Source organism: Trachurus japonicus, chromosome 12 (genome assembly GCF_045865225.1).
Source record: "Trachurus japonicus isolate A0001 chromosome 12, Traja_1.0".
Taxonomy (NCBI): Eukaryota; Metazoa; Chordata; class Actinopteri; order Carangiformes; family Carangidae; genus Trachurus; species Trachurus japonicus.
In genome coordinates, this window is record NC_140918.1 from 22,393,393 (window position 1) to 22,411,909 (window position 18,517).

The window sequence follows — 18,517 nt, forward strand, 5'->3', positions numbered from 1 at the left end:
TCTGCTGTAAAAATATATCAGATTAATATTTCTTTCTACTTTTTTTTGCATAAATCTGTTAAGCAACTTCAGTCCTAATCAAAAACTACTAAATATTTAAAAAAAAATTCAGGATTTTTAACCCTTTAAGTGCCAATTTAGAAGATGAAGTCACTGATTTTGGAAGGGGAAAAACACAAAATGAGCATTTTTCAATATAAAAAGTGATCGGAGACAGGATTTTTTTTTCATGCTATCACAGCCTTGGATATGTCAAAGATTAGTAACATAATTGGTTTTGATGCATATTTAGTTTTTGTGCAGCAACAGATTTTCAAAAAAACTTCCTTTAGCGGTATTAGGGTCGTTTTTGGCAACACATTTTGACTGCTGTAAAAATATATCAGATAAATATTTTTTTCAAATTTTTTTGCATAAATCTGTTAATCAACTTCAGTCTTGATCAAAACTACTAAATATTTTTTTAAAAATCAAAATTTTAACCCTTTGAATGCCAATTGAAAAAACAAGGTCACTGATATGGGAAAAAATACACACAAAATGAGCTATTTTCAATGTAAAAAGTGATTGGACAAAGAATTTTTTTTTTCATGTTATCACAGTCTTGGACATGTCTTAGATTAGTAACATCAATGACTTTTATGCATATTTAGTTTTCGTGCAGCAACAGATTTTCTAAAAAAAAATCCTTAGTGGCTGTTTTTGCTCCATTGACTCCCATTATAACCACATGTTTTGAATGCAGAGACATGACACCGTATATAAATATAATTTTTACAGTCAGGGTGATCAACCCTGTTCAGAAGGGATCAAATTAGGTAATTTTACTGTTGATCACCTGGTTCACCCATTTACCCATTACTTAGGCCTGTTGTATTACTAGCCTAGTTTCTGTATCTGTATAATGGTGTTTATGAGCATATTTGTGTGTGTGTGTGTGTGTGTGTGTGTGTGTGTGAAGTTCTGAGTGCCAAGGCTCCTCTTCTCAAGATCAAAAGGCCACCTGGCCAGCAGTTGCATAATCACACTTACACTTTGTTTTTGTTTACTGTATGTAGACTCTTTGTAGTTCTGAGAGCCGGGGTGCATGTTTTGATTTTTTGGCTATATCAAGGTCGGTGCACAAAGGTCACACACCTAAGGCCGCGTTCAGACTGCCAGCAAAAATCCGATTTTTAGCCCATCCAGATTGGATTGGAACCGGATGACTCTTTTGAAGTCTGAACAGTCCCAAATCACATGAAATCCGATTTTTGCAAAACGGATCGAAACCCAGATCCGTTTTGCAATAACACAATAACAAAGTGTAAGTGTGATTATGCAACTGCTGGCCAGGTGGCCTTTTGATCTTGAGAAGAGGAGCCTTGGCACTCAGAACTTCACACACACACACACACACACACACACACAAATATGCTCATAAACACCATTATACAGATACAGAAACTAGGCTAGTAATACAACAGGCCTAAGTAATGGGTAAATGGGTGAACCAGGTGATCAACAGTAAAATTACCTAATTTGATCCCTTCTGAACAGGGTTGATCACCCTGACTGTAAAAATTATATTTATATACGGTGTCATGTCTCTGCATTCAAACATGTGGTTATAAGGGAGTCAATGGGGCAAAAACTGCCACTAAGGATTTTTTTTAAAGAAAATCTGTTGCCGCACGAAAACTAAATATGCATAAAAGTCATTGATGTTACTAATCTAAGACATGTCCAAGACTGTGATAACATGAAAAAAAAATTCTTTGTCCAATCACTTTTTACATTGAAAATAGCTCATTTTGTGTGTATTTTTTCCCATATCAGTGACTTTGTTTTTTTTCAATTGGCATTCAAAGGGTTAAATTTTGATTTTTTAAAAAAATATTTAGTAGTTTTGATCAAGACTGAAGTTGATTAACAGATCTATGCAAAAAAATTTTGAAAAATATTTTATTCTGATATATTTTATTACAGCAGTCAAAAATGTGTTGCCAAAAACGACCCTAATACCGCTAAAGGAGTTTTTTTGAAAATCTGTTGCTGCACAAAAACTAAATAGGCATCAAAACCAATTATGTACTATCTCTTTGAACATATCCAAGACTGTGATAGCATGAAAAAATGTTCTTTGTCCAATCACATTTTTATATTGAAAATAGCCCCATTTTGTGTGTATTTTTTCCCATATCAGTGACTTGGTTTTTTCAATTGGCATTCAAAGGGTTAAAATTTTGAATTAAAAAATTTTTTCAGTAGTTTTGATCAAGACTGAAGTTGATTACAGATTTATGCAAAAAAATTTGAAAAAAATATTTATCCTGATATATTTTTACCAGCAGTCAAAATTTGTTGCCAAAAAACGACCCTAATACCGCTAAAGGAAGTTTTTTTGAAATATCTGTTGCTGCACAAAAACTAAATAGGCATCAAAACCAATTCTGTTACTAATCTTTGACATATCCAAGACTGTGATAGCATGAAAAAAAATTTTCTTTGTCCAATCACTTTTTATATTGAAAATAGCTCATTTTGTGTGTATTTTTTCCCATATCAGTGACTTGGTTTTTTTCAATTGGCATTCAAAGGGTTAAAATTTTGAATTTAAAAAATTTTGTTTAGTAGTTTTGATCAAGACTGAAGTTGATTAACAGATTTATGCAAATAAAATTGAAAAAAATATTTATCTGATATATTTTTACAGCAGTCAAAATTAGTTGCCAAAAACGACCCTAAATACCGCTAAAGGAGGTTTCCACAATGTCAGGCACATTTAAATGCAATAAATAATCACGACAACCACTATTTAACACAACTAACGGAATCAGCACGTTAATTTATATCTATATTTATTCTCCCGTCATACCGATGTTAGATCAAAGGCGGTTGGCAGACATAATGGAAACTCTGACTGACTGAATTAACACAGAATAAAACGCGATGCTAAATTCAAGTTCACATCTCTCTCAGCCAATCACAAACAGCCTCGGCATCATATAGTGAGTATATATTCGGCATCTCTCATCTCAGAAAATTCAAAAGAAAAGGGAAAAAGACAGAGAGGCGCTCGCAGACAAGGGCCAGGCCATGGAGCTTGGCGATACGTCCTTCACACACACCTGCTTCTGATTTCATCCCTGTTACGCATGGTATTTGTTTATGTTGTGATCTGTGCACACTACTCATCTTTGTTACACAGGGTTTAAATATAGGTTACTAAATGTGAGCATCTTTATTAGTGGGAAAAAGGGTGTATTCTTTTGTTTGTTTGTTTTTTTTCACACTGGGCAACGGTTCTTAGTGTATCAGGGCAAACCTGATCAACAATATTAATAACCTCCTCCCAGGACAGGTCTATGAAACTAGAGCCCACTATGTTTGTCAGAGAAAACTTACAAATAGCATATTTAACTGGTTTACTCTGTCTTTTTTCATAGCTTACTAAATATTTGATAATTTCTACAATGGTACAGGATGAGATCAAGGCCTCAGATAATTCTAGCTTATGATTAAAAACTAATTATGGTTTCACTACTTAACTTTGCATGACACTAACCCAGGCAAGGCTCCCACATTATGGACACGGTTTCTTAGAGTTGGATTTCTTCAATTACACTTTTGCATACTTTTCAAATTTGATTTAATTTCTGTATTTTAAAAGAAATCATTAAATATTTTAGTATTCTATGCATTTATTTCACAATTTTTGGCATTCTCACAAAAGTGTTAGGTGTTATTTTATGTCTGTCATTGATATACAGTGTTTTGACCTCATGAAACTTCACCACCACTAAATACCTGCAATAAAGTTGTCCCATTTTACAAAAAAAAGAAGAAAAAAAAACAGTGTAGCAGTGATTACATCCCTGAAAGGGAAAATTAAAGCGAGTCTAGAGTCAAGTATGATAACCTAATTAGCATATGTCATGCCTTTCTTCCAATATGATAAAATGAAGATTGTTCATGGATCAAATAAGTAAAATTAAATACTCTGGAAGCTGCCTACACAAGGCTTTCAGCATAGATTATACAGTGTATGTCTACAGTGACAAACTTCCAAAGTAAAACAGGAGTCTAACATCTCTACCCTCCTTTACTTTTCATACCATTGTGAGCATTTATTATTTAAAATATCCTCTGGCTACTGTGCTGAATCAAAAACCACAGCTACCCTTCAGGGATCTGCTTTGACTTAAGGTCCACAAATGTTGTGCAGCACAAACAAACCCACTACAGCTTGGAGATCTGGTTCCCATTCCCACAGTGACCTTCTGTTTACTTCTTTATCTTACACTGACACTGAAAGTGTCTGACTAGCCAATGTGCCCTAGACTATTGGGAGTGGAGCATAGCAATGTTGTTTCTCTGTCAAGCTGCAGGAGAACTTCCAGCTGAAACTGAAAACTGAAGAATCAGAGCCATTCTGATTGGGACTTTGGCCTGATGCAGACATAACAAATTTAAACCAGTACAATCCTGCAAAGAAAAAGCGAAGAGAGGTGATAAGCAACAAACTTAAAGCAGAAGTAAGTGGTCCGGTCGTTTTCGCTAATGCTGCGTTCCAGGCAGGCTTTTGAAATCGTAAATTACAGCTTCAAGTCACAACTTACGACTTTGTAGCGTTCCAGACAACCCACTCGTGTTTTTCCGACCTGTTTTACCGGTGAAAGTCACTATAACGGCCACTCGTAACTTCCGACCCGTGAACTCGTACCAGATCGAACTGGTACGACTTCACGGTCGGAAAAATACGAGTTTCCTTGAACGCACCATAACAGTCCTCGTCCCTACGTCGCCACATTCACGGCGTCCCTTGGCTGCACACACAGCCCTGCATGCCGTTCTCTCTCCTCATTGGATAAAAACTGTAGGATACGATAAATGTTTTCTCCTCGGCTCAGAGCAGAGCAGAGTGACTGAGAGACCCGTGTTTCAGTCCAAACACTCTATGTAAGTGATTGCTGTCGGAAGATATAACTATTTAAGACTTATATTAACACAAATATATCACTTACTTCTGCTTTAATCTTAAATAAAGTGTTTTTGATTTTACAAAATCAAATACATTAAAATCATATTCATGAGAATCTTACTGTAGTAAAACAAGCTGTATAGGTTGCTGCTCCGTTCCTACAGTATTAAGGGTACCATAAGTTTGATTAAATAATGTATTCTGTGCTGTCACGCATGTCAGTAGCAGGCTTTTAACTGCCTGTCAGCTTGAAGTTTAGTATTCCTGCTATTAATACATTGACACATTTAGATGAATGATTTTTTTTCTCTGAACAATTCACGGGTATACTGTTATCTTTTCCTTGTCTTTGTATGACTCAATACAAAGATGATTTACTTTCTTCAGTAAAGATCAAGTGAAGTTCTGCTGCTGAAATGGGTAGATAGAGTGTGTACAAGGAAGGGCAGTTCAATAAAACAATCCCACACAAGTCTGTGAGATCTAGATCATCTGGCTCTGTGCCAGATTTCAGAGAGTCATATGGATCTTTATCACCATTATAATGTGTTATTTATTCTTTCACAAGAGAAATGTCCTGGAACAATTTAAGTTCTGCCCCAATATTTTTGGGGCTTTTATTTTGCCTTTATTTGATAGTACAGTTGAGAGAGACAGGAAATGGGGAGGCAGAGAGATGGGGAATGACATGCAGTAAAGGACAGCCCAATGCCGGATTCGAACCGGAGCTGAGTGCAGCATGTGGGGCACCTGCTCAACCAACCGAGCCACACAGGGCCATGGATCAGTTTAAGCCTTTTTCAAAATCCAGCTGCAAAACAAAACCCAGAAAAAACAAACAAATACATGTGCTCATTACATCACAAAATCTGTCACTTGTAGATCTGGTTTCAGGAGTAATAAATCAGTAATAAAAATTCGTAAATTATCCAAACCTGCCCCCCCAAATTGGATGGGTTTTTCTAAAGGCAGTACTTCATCCCTCCATCAACTTCAGGTCAAAATGGTTCAGTGATTTCTGCATAATCAAACATAAACAAACAAACAAACAAACAAACCAACACATCAAAATGACATGAGTGGAAAAATCAGGACCTTTGTACAGTATGGTAAAAAAAGGCACTAGTATTTATCATAGATGTGCCTACTCACAATGATGATTCCTATTATATTTTTGGACTAATATTACTAATAATTAATACAGAGCAGCATTTTAGTGTTGTTGACGTGAAGCTAATTTTTAGTACAATCTGAATCCTAAAGAGTACAAGCTGTTCCTCTGAAATATGGTGGAAAAATAGCATGTAAGGCTTGTACTGGAACAAATGCACTTCTCAGCACGAGTGTGTGTGTGTGTGTGTGTGTGTGTGTGTGTGTGTGTGTGTGTGTGTGTGTGTGTGCGTGTGTGTATTCTGTATGTCTGTGCATGTGCTTGTTACTGCTTATAATCTCTTGTGCTGTCAAATCAATCTCCTATATGCTGTGCCATTCCATCCCTCTCACCTATTCAACATGCAGCATTCCCCACAGACTCATGGGACTCTGCTCTCCTATGAATTGTGGGTGAGTGTGACTCAGCACTGCATGGCTTGTCTTCTTTTCCTCACTTCAGCACCCTCAAGTACTCTGAAATCCTCAAGTATTCTTGGACATCCCCTCAGTTTAGATGTCATTAGTAATTCAACACTTCCTCTAAAAAAAAGAAAGAAAAAGCAGCCTCTTAGCAACAAAGTGGAACTCTTTCTGAACATATAGCAATCAAAGACAAATGCATCCTTGAATGGAGTTTAATGAGCAGAATATGAGTCCTTCATATCATTAGATCTTGTTTTACTGAAGCATGGATGCTGACCTCTATTTATAGGGATCAAAAGAAAACGTATTGTTCTCTTTTGTTTTACAGCCTCATTTATCAAAGCAGACCAAGGGGGTTATGAGTGCTCATCAGGCCGACACAACACTAAAATGTCACTTCACTCATTCTCATCATAAAGCAAATCATTTCAAATGAGTCAGAAACGTCTGCTCACTTTGATTACTGGATTAGAGACATTCTCATTCGCTACAGTGTGAAAGTGAAAAGGAGTTTTTGAAGGAGCCATCAGTGTGATGGCTAATCAGTGGAGCTTCTGTTCAATCTGAAATATCAGAAGCCCATGACTCATACAGTAGGTGTGGAAGACAGCCATTTAGGTGTGAAATGTAAAATGCTTCATAAAATGTATTTGGTTTAAAAAGAAAATCCAGCCCAAAACATAGTTTACGTTAGGTGTTTGGATAAAAATCTCCACCTTCCAAGTCATTTTGAACTGAGAAAACTCCATCTGCTGAGGTGTCAAATTTGAATTTACACTGTGATAACCCTCTTATTTGGGACAGTATGAGGTGAAAGGCAGAGCATTGAGAATATTGATGAAATGATTATCAATTAATCTTTAAAGCCAAGCCACCAAGCAGTGCTTTCCTGTGTTCTATGACATAGTGAGATAATTATAATTTTCCTTTTAGGCCTCTAGTCTAAAAGACTTCTTGGAAAATTGGGTATTCAATTCAATATTCAACATTTGTTCAGTTACTTTTCAATGTCATGATTACATTTTAAACATAAAATGGGTTCTACAGGGTGTCCTGATGTCTGCTTGGGAAATTACATGCTCGCAACATAACAGATTGTTATGTTTTTTAAAAATATAGGGCTGGAAATCCTTATCCAGGCAAAATCAACTAAAGTGCTCTATTCATCAAATACATGGTGTGATGAAATAATTGCATTTTTATTATAAAATAACTTTTTTTCAGCCCAAGAATCTTGTCTTTCACTGACAAATGTTTCAGTTAACTTAAACTTTTCTTACACTTTGTGACTTTGTCTGTTGTTTCTATCCTTTGTCCTTTGACACAGTATAAGTCAAGTTGGCCCCATATGTGAGAGCAGTCCAGGCAGCTCTGACAGCGAAAGGACTGGTGAAAACAGGTTTGTCCTTTTGCTGTATATAGTATGGTATGAGTGTGTGTAAGGCAGGGTGGGCAGAATTATATTGTATTATCCCTGCAGTAAATATCAGCTCGGTGAAGCTGTATTCTCTCAGGATCTTACAAGCATAACAGGCCTGTGAAATCCCTTAAGTGGTGAAATTTGCATAACCTTGCTCCCCATGCCACCACAGAGACTTTTCCACTAGGCCGGCCCACACATAGCGGTTGTGACCCCACAGTGGTCCCCTCTGTGCAAAGACGAGTTTTGTATTTCCCGGGCAGCAGCTGAGGGATTCATTTTAGGAGAAACAATACAACCCGGGAGTGCTGCATAGGCGGCGATGACCTTCTTTGCCTCAGGCTTTGTTGTCCTTCCAAATGAAGACGAATACCCCTCGGTATATCCTGACAAGTTTTCTTCTTGGCAAGATTTTTAAATAGACTCATAAATCCAAAGGATCAGACCAAGGTTTTTGTGTGAGAAAGACATGGCTCATACTTTTCTAAGTCAAATCAACCTTATCTATTGAGTACAATTAAGTTGTTGTTGCAAATGCAAATATTACTCATCCAAGAGTAAAAATTAAATTTGTTGGTAACTATTTTAAACTATGCAGTAATACATTTAGTTTGTTACAGTGCATATTTATGGCAGCAAGATGTGGGTTAACTCAACGTCTGCAGCACTCATTCTCTTTGAATGATGTTAATGAATGAAGGTCAAGGCAGGCAAATAACATATCTGGCTTTGGCTACACAAACAATTAGCATTATTATGAGTATGGTTATGCTCAATTTGTTTTGGTCTCTTGATATAAAAATTTTAAAATAGAAATGACAAACTATAGTGAAATAAACAATAGTCCTCTGTTTTTTGTATGAACGGTTCATGTTTCATGCTTTTATCCTTCCCAGCAATACTGTAATTGTAAGCATGTATAAGATTTTTTTTTTCATAAATTGAAAATAAATGATTGCATACTGATAATTATGGTTAATACATGACAAATAAAAACTATTTTTTTAACAGGCCAGTGACCTGGGCAGACTTTCTAAAGGAGAGTGCCATCTATATTGTGGCTGCACGTCCCAATAGCTCTGCCATGCACATCCATCTGCCTCTATAGTCCAGGATCGTCCGCTGCATCCCAGCAGAGAGAGAGACGGGGAGATAGAGGGCGTACCCTATAGTCTACAGATGAGCTGAGGAAGATAGACGTGATGACACAATGATACGAGGAAGACAACTGAGGGGAACTGGATAAAGCACTTGAAAGACAGCAGATCAAGCCATCGACGGAATCTCTCCTCTGCGTCACCTCAATCCACTACACCGACAACAACACACATTCAGAATGACACAGCGACAAAGTGACAGCGGCTGTCACGAGTCCCGGCTCCAATACTTGACGGCTTCCAACAAATGCAGGAGGACGAGGAAGACAACCACCAACTCCTGACTAGTCTGTTTCTGAATCCTTGTGTGAGGAGCTCATTCACACGATCAGACAGGCTCCTAGTGTGCTCACACTCCATTGTAAATGACAGATACTACACTCTATGGCAATGCAGCCACAAAACACACCTCTTCATGCAGGTACATTAATTTGACAGGCTGTTACTCTTTCAAGTATTCATTCCTCTGGGTCTCATCATGTCCTAATAATAACTCCATGCTACTGTAATGAGATTGGGTTATTCACCATCAAAATTGTTAACTGCGCTGCAGAGAGGCCCATGCAAATTCATTACTGGTACCGCTTGACAAATGGATACACTTCTGGGACTAGTTTAACCCGTGCAGTTGCCATTTTTATATCATATACCAGACAGAAATCATAGCTATCTGCATACATATTATATCAAAACTATATAAATATAAATTATTATTATTATGCATTAAAATCCGTATTTATTCCTGTATCCTCTGATGTATGTTTTTCCCATTCACATCCAAGAACATATATGTTCTCCTACTATGTGTGAAAAAGAATGTGAAGTGAAAATGAAAGCTAAACCAGTAAGTGACTTGTATATACTGCCATATAATACATTTTGTTCCTGTTGTGTTCTCAATCTCAGAGCTGCACTATGACAAGGTGGAGACATCTGCCTTCCTGTTCCAGTGTCATTATTAACACTGTGGGAATGAGATGTACTGTAGTAGGACCACTGTGTGACATAATCATGTAATGAAATACTGGGAGACAGTGGGGGATCCGCTGCAAACATTTGTTCTTTGTTAATATGCAGAAGCACTGATTAAAACTGGTGATGGAAGATGTGGTGGGGATTCTATAATGTTACAGGCTATACAACAGTTTTTGCACCTGAAACTGCCCCTAGAATCACTGGAAACATGCTGTAACGAATAGAACTTCATGTAGTGTTTATGCCATGAATGACGGTTCTCTGCCAGGTCCTTTTAGTGAATAAAGTATGGTTATGATGTGGATGTTGATAGTCTGAGGGATTTGTCACAGTGCTGAAATAAAGGCATGGCATACTCTCCTTCTTGAGAATTTTGAGTTTTTGTCTTTTAAGCACAAATGGCCAAATATGTAGGCTATCTGTCCATGGTGTATGTATTTAAGCAAATTCCACATGTGTTAAACTGGATACCAATCAAATTGATATTTTTTTCTTTTTATTTATTCCAGCCAAGGCAATTTCACAATTTGGCAATAGCAAATCACAACATTTTCTTATTCTTTGGTCAATTCAATGACACATTTGTATCAAATCATTCATTTGCACAAGATAAAGTCAAAGCACAATATACACAAGCGTAAAAGTTGGTCTTTGTGGAAAGGATGTAGGCTACATAAAACACTAGCGTGTGTGGCTAAATTGCTATGACTCCTCATTTCAACTTCTTTTTTAACGTGAAAGGAAAGCAGTGTTTGAAAATACAAACATTCAAAGCATTCAACGATTTTGGTTTGTTGGAACAAATAGCATTTCATTACATTTTTATAGGCTAATTAGCAAATGGACATGCAAACTTTTTTTTTTCTTCCAGTGGTGCAACTTTAACCTTTTTGCTTAGCTTTAGCCATCATGTCCAATGTGAGATTCTTTCTGTTTTGAAACAAAAACATCAGGATTTCTGTTGGCAGTTGGAAAGGGTACAATCAGGATTCATACATGTGCAAAATAACTTTGGAGTAAATGCTGCTATTTATTAAAAAAATAAAAACATGCACAAGGTAATTTTGGTGTGAAAAGAGAGAGGGTTTTACAGTAATTTTAGCATGAGCTGTAGTTTATTCCACCTAGCTATAACCAATAATAAATCTGCCATACTTGTCATCATAATCTCCACATGTGCCACGGAAAAATGTAAATGTGGTGTAGCAAGAGTAGAATTATCCATTTAAAATTCATCAATGTATCAGCTTCCTCAGCTTGATAGCCCCCTGCACATTATATTCCAGATGGGAGGAGCAGGGAACATGGCATGATGTGAGTGGTTTCATGCACAGATTACACATTCCACAGGGTGTGAAGGACTTTACCTGAAAATCTCACCCTTACCATCTCAAACATACCAATGTCAAGAGGATCTTAGCACTGAGAGAGTAATGAGAGCCGGTGGTGGAGCAGATCAGAGCTGAGTGTAGCTCTAGAGTAGGAGAAAACCCTGTTTCTCAAAGTGTCGTAGCCACTGGACCTTTCACCTGGCAGCTACTGACATGAAAAAGACTGTCTCTCATTATCACAGATTATCAGAAGATTGCCGTCTCACTAAGGGGATTGCCGGAGAGACGGGTGGACAGAAACTGTGTTATAAACCATAGTTTGCCTCGAAGGACTGTCACAGTAAAAGAGCAATACTGGTGAAAATAGAGAAGGAAAACAGACCCGCTGTAGTCAGAGTGTACAGTATCTATGAACCCTCTGCTGCCCTGAAGCTAACTGTCAGAAAACGAAGGAATAGGGAGGAGTGCAGCAGTAGTCTCCCCAAATGTTAAACTGAAGGTCACACAGTAAGAATGAAAAAGAGACACATATTGTAAAAAAAAAAAGACAGAGAGAGAGAGACTAAACAGGAAACAGAGATAAAAGGACACAAAGAATGAGACAGCGTGTGTGGGAGAGAAATCATTTAGATGAGGATATTATGTAACTGTTTCATAACAGATTCGATGATGATGGTCGTGAACAGGCTAATTGCCACATTAAATGCTGACTCAAATGTGAATTTTGAGCTCTGAATTAGTCTGAGGTTATCCCACCCAAATAGCCTCACAAATTATCAGGCTAATGAGAAAGATTGGTCCAAGCCCTTATATGCCATCTGAAATGTTCAGCTTATGAGCAAGTTCTTTTCCAGTCAAAGGGCTGGTGCACTTTACAGGACTGAAACTGAGTACTTGCCAGTAAACAACTAATCTGTCTTTTGAGTATGAGCAGCACAATAGCAGCAAAAGGCAGACATATGCCAGTAGTACCTTTTTCTGTTGCTATCCCAATTTGATTTATTTACAGCTACCTTTGCTTTCATAAAAAAAGAACAACAATTTACAATCTGATTGATACCATATACAAACATGAAGAACACAAGTGTGGTGAGATATTTTTACCACTTCAAATAAACCTAAGGAACAAAGTATATTTTTTCTGTAGGGAACTCTTCAGAAACACTCAAAGCAACACAATGTAAGATTTACTCTGGTTGAGGAGGGCAGCTGTCTGCTATCTGCCATGTTGGGAAATAAAAGTTCACTTAGTTCAAAGTTCAGTTCACAAATTTTGAAATGAACAGTTCATAGTTCATAATTCAAAATTTTGAACTAAGTTCACGGATCCAAAAAACCTAAATGATGTCACAGTGAAAACGTTGATTCAACAAAGCCATTAAACTTTTAGTTAGTAGACCATAATGAATTGTGACAAGATGTAAGGTTGATTAACAAATCAAACTTTCCATTAAGGTGTGTAAAATGTCACATAAAGAGACAGGTTTGGAATTTTTTTTAGAAGGATAGTGCTGTCAGTGCTAAGTACAATATTTTTCATCGTCAGAAAAATAGCAGTCATCAGCCATCATAAATAGTTACTGCCCATAGAAACCTACTGATGCAGACCTCAAACAAATGCACAGTGTTTTACTAATTGAAATGTTGCTTCATGAAACTGTTTTATTTATAGACCACTTTAAAAAAACATGTTAAATGTATATAGTAGCCTACATTCAATGTTTGACAAAGGAATAATCACACAAGTGCATTCACAGATGTGAGCTTGTAAGAGTGTCACGGCAACAAGTGGGAGTGTGAATTTTGTGAGTCATTGCCTCCCCACAAGTAGCTCAGTGTAAAGGTTATCTGGCTTGTCCTACGGAGAGTGTATCGGGGCCAGAGCTGCTGGCTGAGGTGTTATAGAGTGGCTAGCTGCTGCTGTGAGATGGCTTCGCTCAGTGGGGGATGAGTAATGGTGAATAAGAGTGGCAGCGTGGTCATGGCTCGGGGGAAGCAGAGCCAGGACGGAGCCACAGTAAAATGTCAGCACATCAGTAACATCACAGAGTTCATCAGCAGGTTTGTGAGCCAACACTGTCTGTCTGTGAAAGCTCTCCCTGTCTGAGCTTCAGCTTTTTTTTTTTTTTTTTTGGCTATAAAGGGAAAATCAATTCAAGCTGACATTCAGGTTTTAAATCTCAGAAAGACATAAGATCTCTCAAAGGACGTTAAGTCAGTGTCTGCAGTTTAGATTTATAAACATTTAAATAAATGATGACTATCTATCTTTCTAAGTATGTGCCTCAATTATATATAATGGATATGAAGTGGTGTATAGGCATACTGTCAGACAATTAACAACAAATAAGCAGACTCTAATCACACTGAATAAATTGCAATAAGTGGAACTTAAATGATCCAGTTTGCACGTTCACCTGATTCCATTTCTGTCTGTCTTGTTCTGCCATTGCCAACTGATATACAACACATCAAGACTAACAACATGCCATACCATCCAACTCCATCCCTCCAGTCCATTTTTAGATCCACCTCCGCATGCAAGTAAAAAAGAAAAAGAAAAACATCACATCCCACCTCCAGCAGCCAGGCCAACTTCTTCTTTGGAGCCCACTCAGTCTCCTCAGCTGACGTGAGCCAATTACAGCAGTCTGGTTCCAGGACAGTTGTCTAACATGTGGGCTCTTGTTTCCTTTTTTTCCCTTTCTAAAAGCTCATTTAATAAAATATTGAAGTGCTTTCATGAATGTGATGTGTGGCACAGATATATATATATATATATATATATATATATATATATTGTACTTTACCTGCACAAAAACATGCACATAAATGCCTGAGTCTTATGGTTTTCATATTTCTAAACTCTATATTCTGCCAAATAAGAATAAGAAGAAAGAACAAACCAATGAAATTGGGTGGTAATAACAAGGTAAAAAGGTTGGATAGGGAAAGATTAATGTCTGTAATTGAACACCCGTTGTGAACTGACATCTGTGTACTGCAATCAACTGTGACCATGCCTATAATTTGGGCCTGTGTATGCTGGGATGTCTTAGATAATAGACCCTTATGAAACGTACAGTAAGCTCTGTTTTAAAATGTTCCATTTAAATCTAACCCACCACCTTCATTTCACACAATCTCTGCTGGACACTGTTTTTTTCCCACTAAGCTCCTCATTGTGTGCCAAAGAATCCAGTGTTGCTGCTACCAGTGTGCTGTTTGGGGAGGTGAACACCTCATTATGTATTTGAAATCTGTGTCAAAGTTGGAGCAGGAATGGTGGTGAGAGGACAAAATAAAGATGAAAAGACACTTTCAGTTATTCCTGCAGCTCTACATGACTCCACTAACAGAAGTGACTGGAACAGACTGAACTGTGCCCCATGGGGTGAGAGAGATAGGAACAATTAGCCCTATCTTACTGGCATCAGAGCAGCTAAGGGAGACAATGCTGATGGCAAAAAATAAATTAGTAACATCCCACCAAAAAATGATAAATGATACAAAATAAGAACATTAACAAATATGACAACATTTTAATCTAGAACAGCACTGGTGTAACTAATTAACACTGATAATTCCAAAGGCCTAGCATTATACATGGTGGCTCATTTGTATAATTCATTAGTAAACCCATATTGGAAAATAGCCTCAATTTATATTATTTATCACACATCACATTTTCCCACCAATGACTAATCACAATGGCTGCATATTGACAGCAGCTGTTGTGGCTACTCTTGTGTTCCAAAAAAGTGATGGTCAAAAACATTAGAGCAGTGTGTGAGGAGGAGGTCTAAGACTCACTAAATAAAAAGCACTCGCGGAGGGATAGTTTCAATCAAAAGTATAACGATTTATTTACAGAAACAAAAACGATCTCATCTCCGGGTTGACTTCAAACAGATAAACAAAATAAACTGTAATTTAGCGATCAAAAAACTATATCACTCCTCACTCCTTCCATAGACAAAAGAAAATCACTTCCAGAACCAGCTGTCCTCACTCCCAAATCACGGGAGGAGGGTCGCCTGACAAGGAGGAGGGCCCTGACTGTGGCTACAGAAAAACAATAATAAATAAATAGTGTAAATAATTATTATTTTACCATAATCAATCAGAAGCAATCACAAAGAATAATATTATCTAAATAGGCTCCAACATCCCGGCCCCTAATTGTTGGCTTTAGCAAAACAATTACACAAATAAAATTCAAAGGAGCCCATAGAATAATTACATAATGGAAATTAATTATACTTCTTCAAATTCAAAGTTCATTCAGTTACTTAATGATGACTTTCTGTCCTATCAAAGTTCATAATCATGTCAAAGTTCATAATCATGTCAAAGTTCATAATCATGTCAAAATATTTGAAACAGTCCATAGTGAAGGCTGGAAGATCACGGCCTCCCTCCGTTCATCCTGCTGCCTCCATTAGAAGACAGAGCTTGTCTATCGGTCGTTGAATCAAACTGGTTTTGGTTTTGACCAAAACACTTCTCACGAAGCCCTTGTCATCTGGAAATGTCTTCATGACAAGGCCCATCATCCATGAGTTCCTTGGTGCTGTGTTGTCAACGATGACGACCAGATCCCCAGGACTCAAGTTCCTTCTTATGCTGTTCCACTTGCTTCTTTCCTGCATGAGCGGAAGATATTCTTTTGTCCAACGTCTCCAGAAGAGATCTGCAAGATATTGTGTCTGTCTCCATCTCTTTCTGGAATATTGATCATGTTTTTCAAAAACTCCTGGTGGCATTGTTGTTTTCGCCTTCAGCTGAAGCAAATGGTTTGGGGTTAGCGGTTCCAAATCATTGGGGTCACTTGACACTGTAGTTATTGGTTGGTCATTTAGGATGGCTTCTACTTCACACAGCGCTGTTGATAGAGTTTCATCGTCCAGTGTTTGTTGTTTTAGAACAGATGTGAGGATCTTTTTGACTAGTTTAATCAGTCTCTCCCAGACTCCGCCGTAGTGGGCTCCAAAAGGAGGATTAAAAATCCATTTTATTCCTTCTGTCAGAAAGGTGTTTTGAATTTTCTGATGATTTAGCTCTTTCAGAGCTTCTTGCAGTTCCCTTTGGGCCCCGATGAAATTTGTCCCACAGTCAGTCCTGATACTTACAACTGATCCTCTTCTGCAGATGAATCTGCGTATAGCGTTTATGCATGAGTCTGTGGTGAGGAAATTTGCCATCTCCAGGTGGATAGCTCGACTCACCAGGCAGGTGAAGATGACCCCCCAACGTTTCACTTGAGCTCGTCCCCTCTTCACTTCAATGGGACCAAAGTAGTCAATGCCAACGTGACTAAAGGTGGTAAGTCTGGATACAATCGATCCGCAGGAAGATCTGCCATTTTCTGTTCTCCAGGTCGTGCCTGCATGCGTCTGCAAAATACACAGTTTCTGATGATTTTCCTCGCTGGAGTTTGCATGAGGGAGCCAAAACCTTTGCCTTAGCCTGGAAAGCATATGACTTCTTCCTGAGTGTCCAACTTGATGATGGATATGTTGTAGGATGAGGTGAGATGTGTGAGACCCTTTAGGGAGAATAATTGGGTTTTTCTGGTGCACTGGCATTGCACTTTTGTTTATTCTACCTCCTACTCTCAGCAGCTGGCATAACAATTCACTGATTCTTGAGAATTTGGATAAAACAGGTTTTATTTTTGAAAATAAAAAAAATCAAACATTAAGAAATCTATACTTATATGTTTATAGAACAAATTCTCAGCAATCAACTAATGATTCGGTGCAACCTCCTGACTTTGTAATTTTTTCATAAAATGTGTGTTTTTCAGGCCATTACTTAATTTTTGTCAACACAGTCAGACACAAGAAAAAGGGAATTATTGCTATTTATTTGGTCTGATATAGATTTAGAACAGTTTATAGAATATGCCTTTACCTTAAGTACACAATATTGTTGCTAAATGTTTAATATTCTCTTTTAATCACTTTTTATGCTGTTTTACGTGTGCACTTTGAAAACTCTGACATCATGTGAGTCTTATTATTTGAATTAAATATAGGAAATGACAGTTTTGAACACAAATGAACACATTTTTGGATTTAAAGAAAAAGGTTCCTTTAGTATATCACCTGCTTTGGAATAACAGGTTGAAAACATACTATTTCACAACAAAAAAAAAACTTTAATCTGACAGTGGTGACGGAGTCTGACAGTGGTGACAGAGTCTGACAGTGGTGACAGTGGCTTCACCCTATAGACGCCAAGGTCGCATCATTGCGACAGGTAACATTGCTAAATAAAACAGCCCATATCTTTAAAATCTACTGCCTCATGCTGTTACTGCTTGGTACCACTAGTTGGTTCAGCTTCAATCCTGACGTAATTTGTGGGTGTGTTTTTATGCAAAATATCTGTCATCTGGGCTCCCGGGCCTCACCATACTTCCTTAAAATGCATGCAACATTTTCATCAGTAAATCACCAAGTGTATTCAATTCTATATTTAATTGTAAGTACATTCAATTGAATAAAATAAAATAAACATTTTAATTATATTATGAAATTTGACCAATGTGAATATGTGTAACATGGCCTAAGTGTAGAAGAAAAATTATGTATATTGTTAATAAAGAGGATAAAGATTTATTACACATCAAATTACTACTAATACTGTTTATTGTAAACATTAATTATTAGGCTTCATTATTATATTTTAGCCTCCATTGTGGATGATTTGGATATTTTTGTCAACACTGTCATATATGTGTCACCACAGTCAGACAGAGAACCTGACAGTGTTGACGTCTGACAGTGTTGACAAAAACACAGTTTTTTAGATAAAATGCATGAACTCTAAACAGGAGCCATTTTGTTTTCTCTCTGTTGCTAGCTAGCTCTAATTCACTCTTACTTACATCTGTGTCATAATCTAGAAGAATTTTCCATATACGAAAGAGACAGTGTTGACACGTCATGTTTGTGACACTAGCAATATCAATAAATATGTGAAGATTATTGGAAAAATAGCAAACTTATAGGAGCCTGTGTGATGTTATGTCATTTAGTGGATGTAGCAGAGTGGAAAGGGGTCCTCAGGAATACAGCTGACCATGTAG

General features: G+C 37.4%; 1 protein-coding gene across 3 annotated transcripts in view; it reads left to right on the plus strand.

Annotated features, from left to right (window-relative positions):
• The window catches only part of phf24 (PHD finger protein 24), a 32,809-nt gene extending 22,348 nt beyond the window's left edge, over window positions 1–10,461 (plus strand). For 2 of the 3 annotated variants that reach the window (XM_085793862.1, XM_085793863.1), the window contains exons 7-9: window positions 6,494–6,526; window positions 7,866–7,937; window positions 8,970–10,461. In XM_085793862.1, coding sequence (XP_085649988.1) covers window positions 6,494–6,526; window positions 7,866–7,937; window positions 8,970–9,066 — 202 coding nt within the window. In that variant the 3' untranslated portion in view covers window positions 9,067–10,461. The remainder of the gene's footprint in view (window positions 1–6,493; window positions 6,527–7,865; window positions 7,938–8,969) is intronic. The other variant, XM_085793864.1, reaches the window with a different exon arrangement.
• Window positions 10,462–18,517: the final 8,056 nt, after the last annotated feature.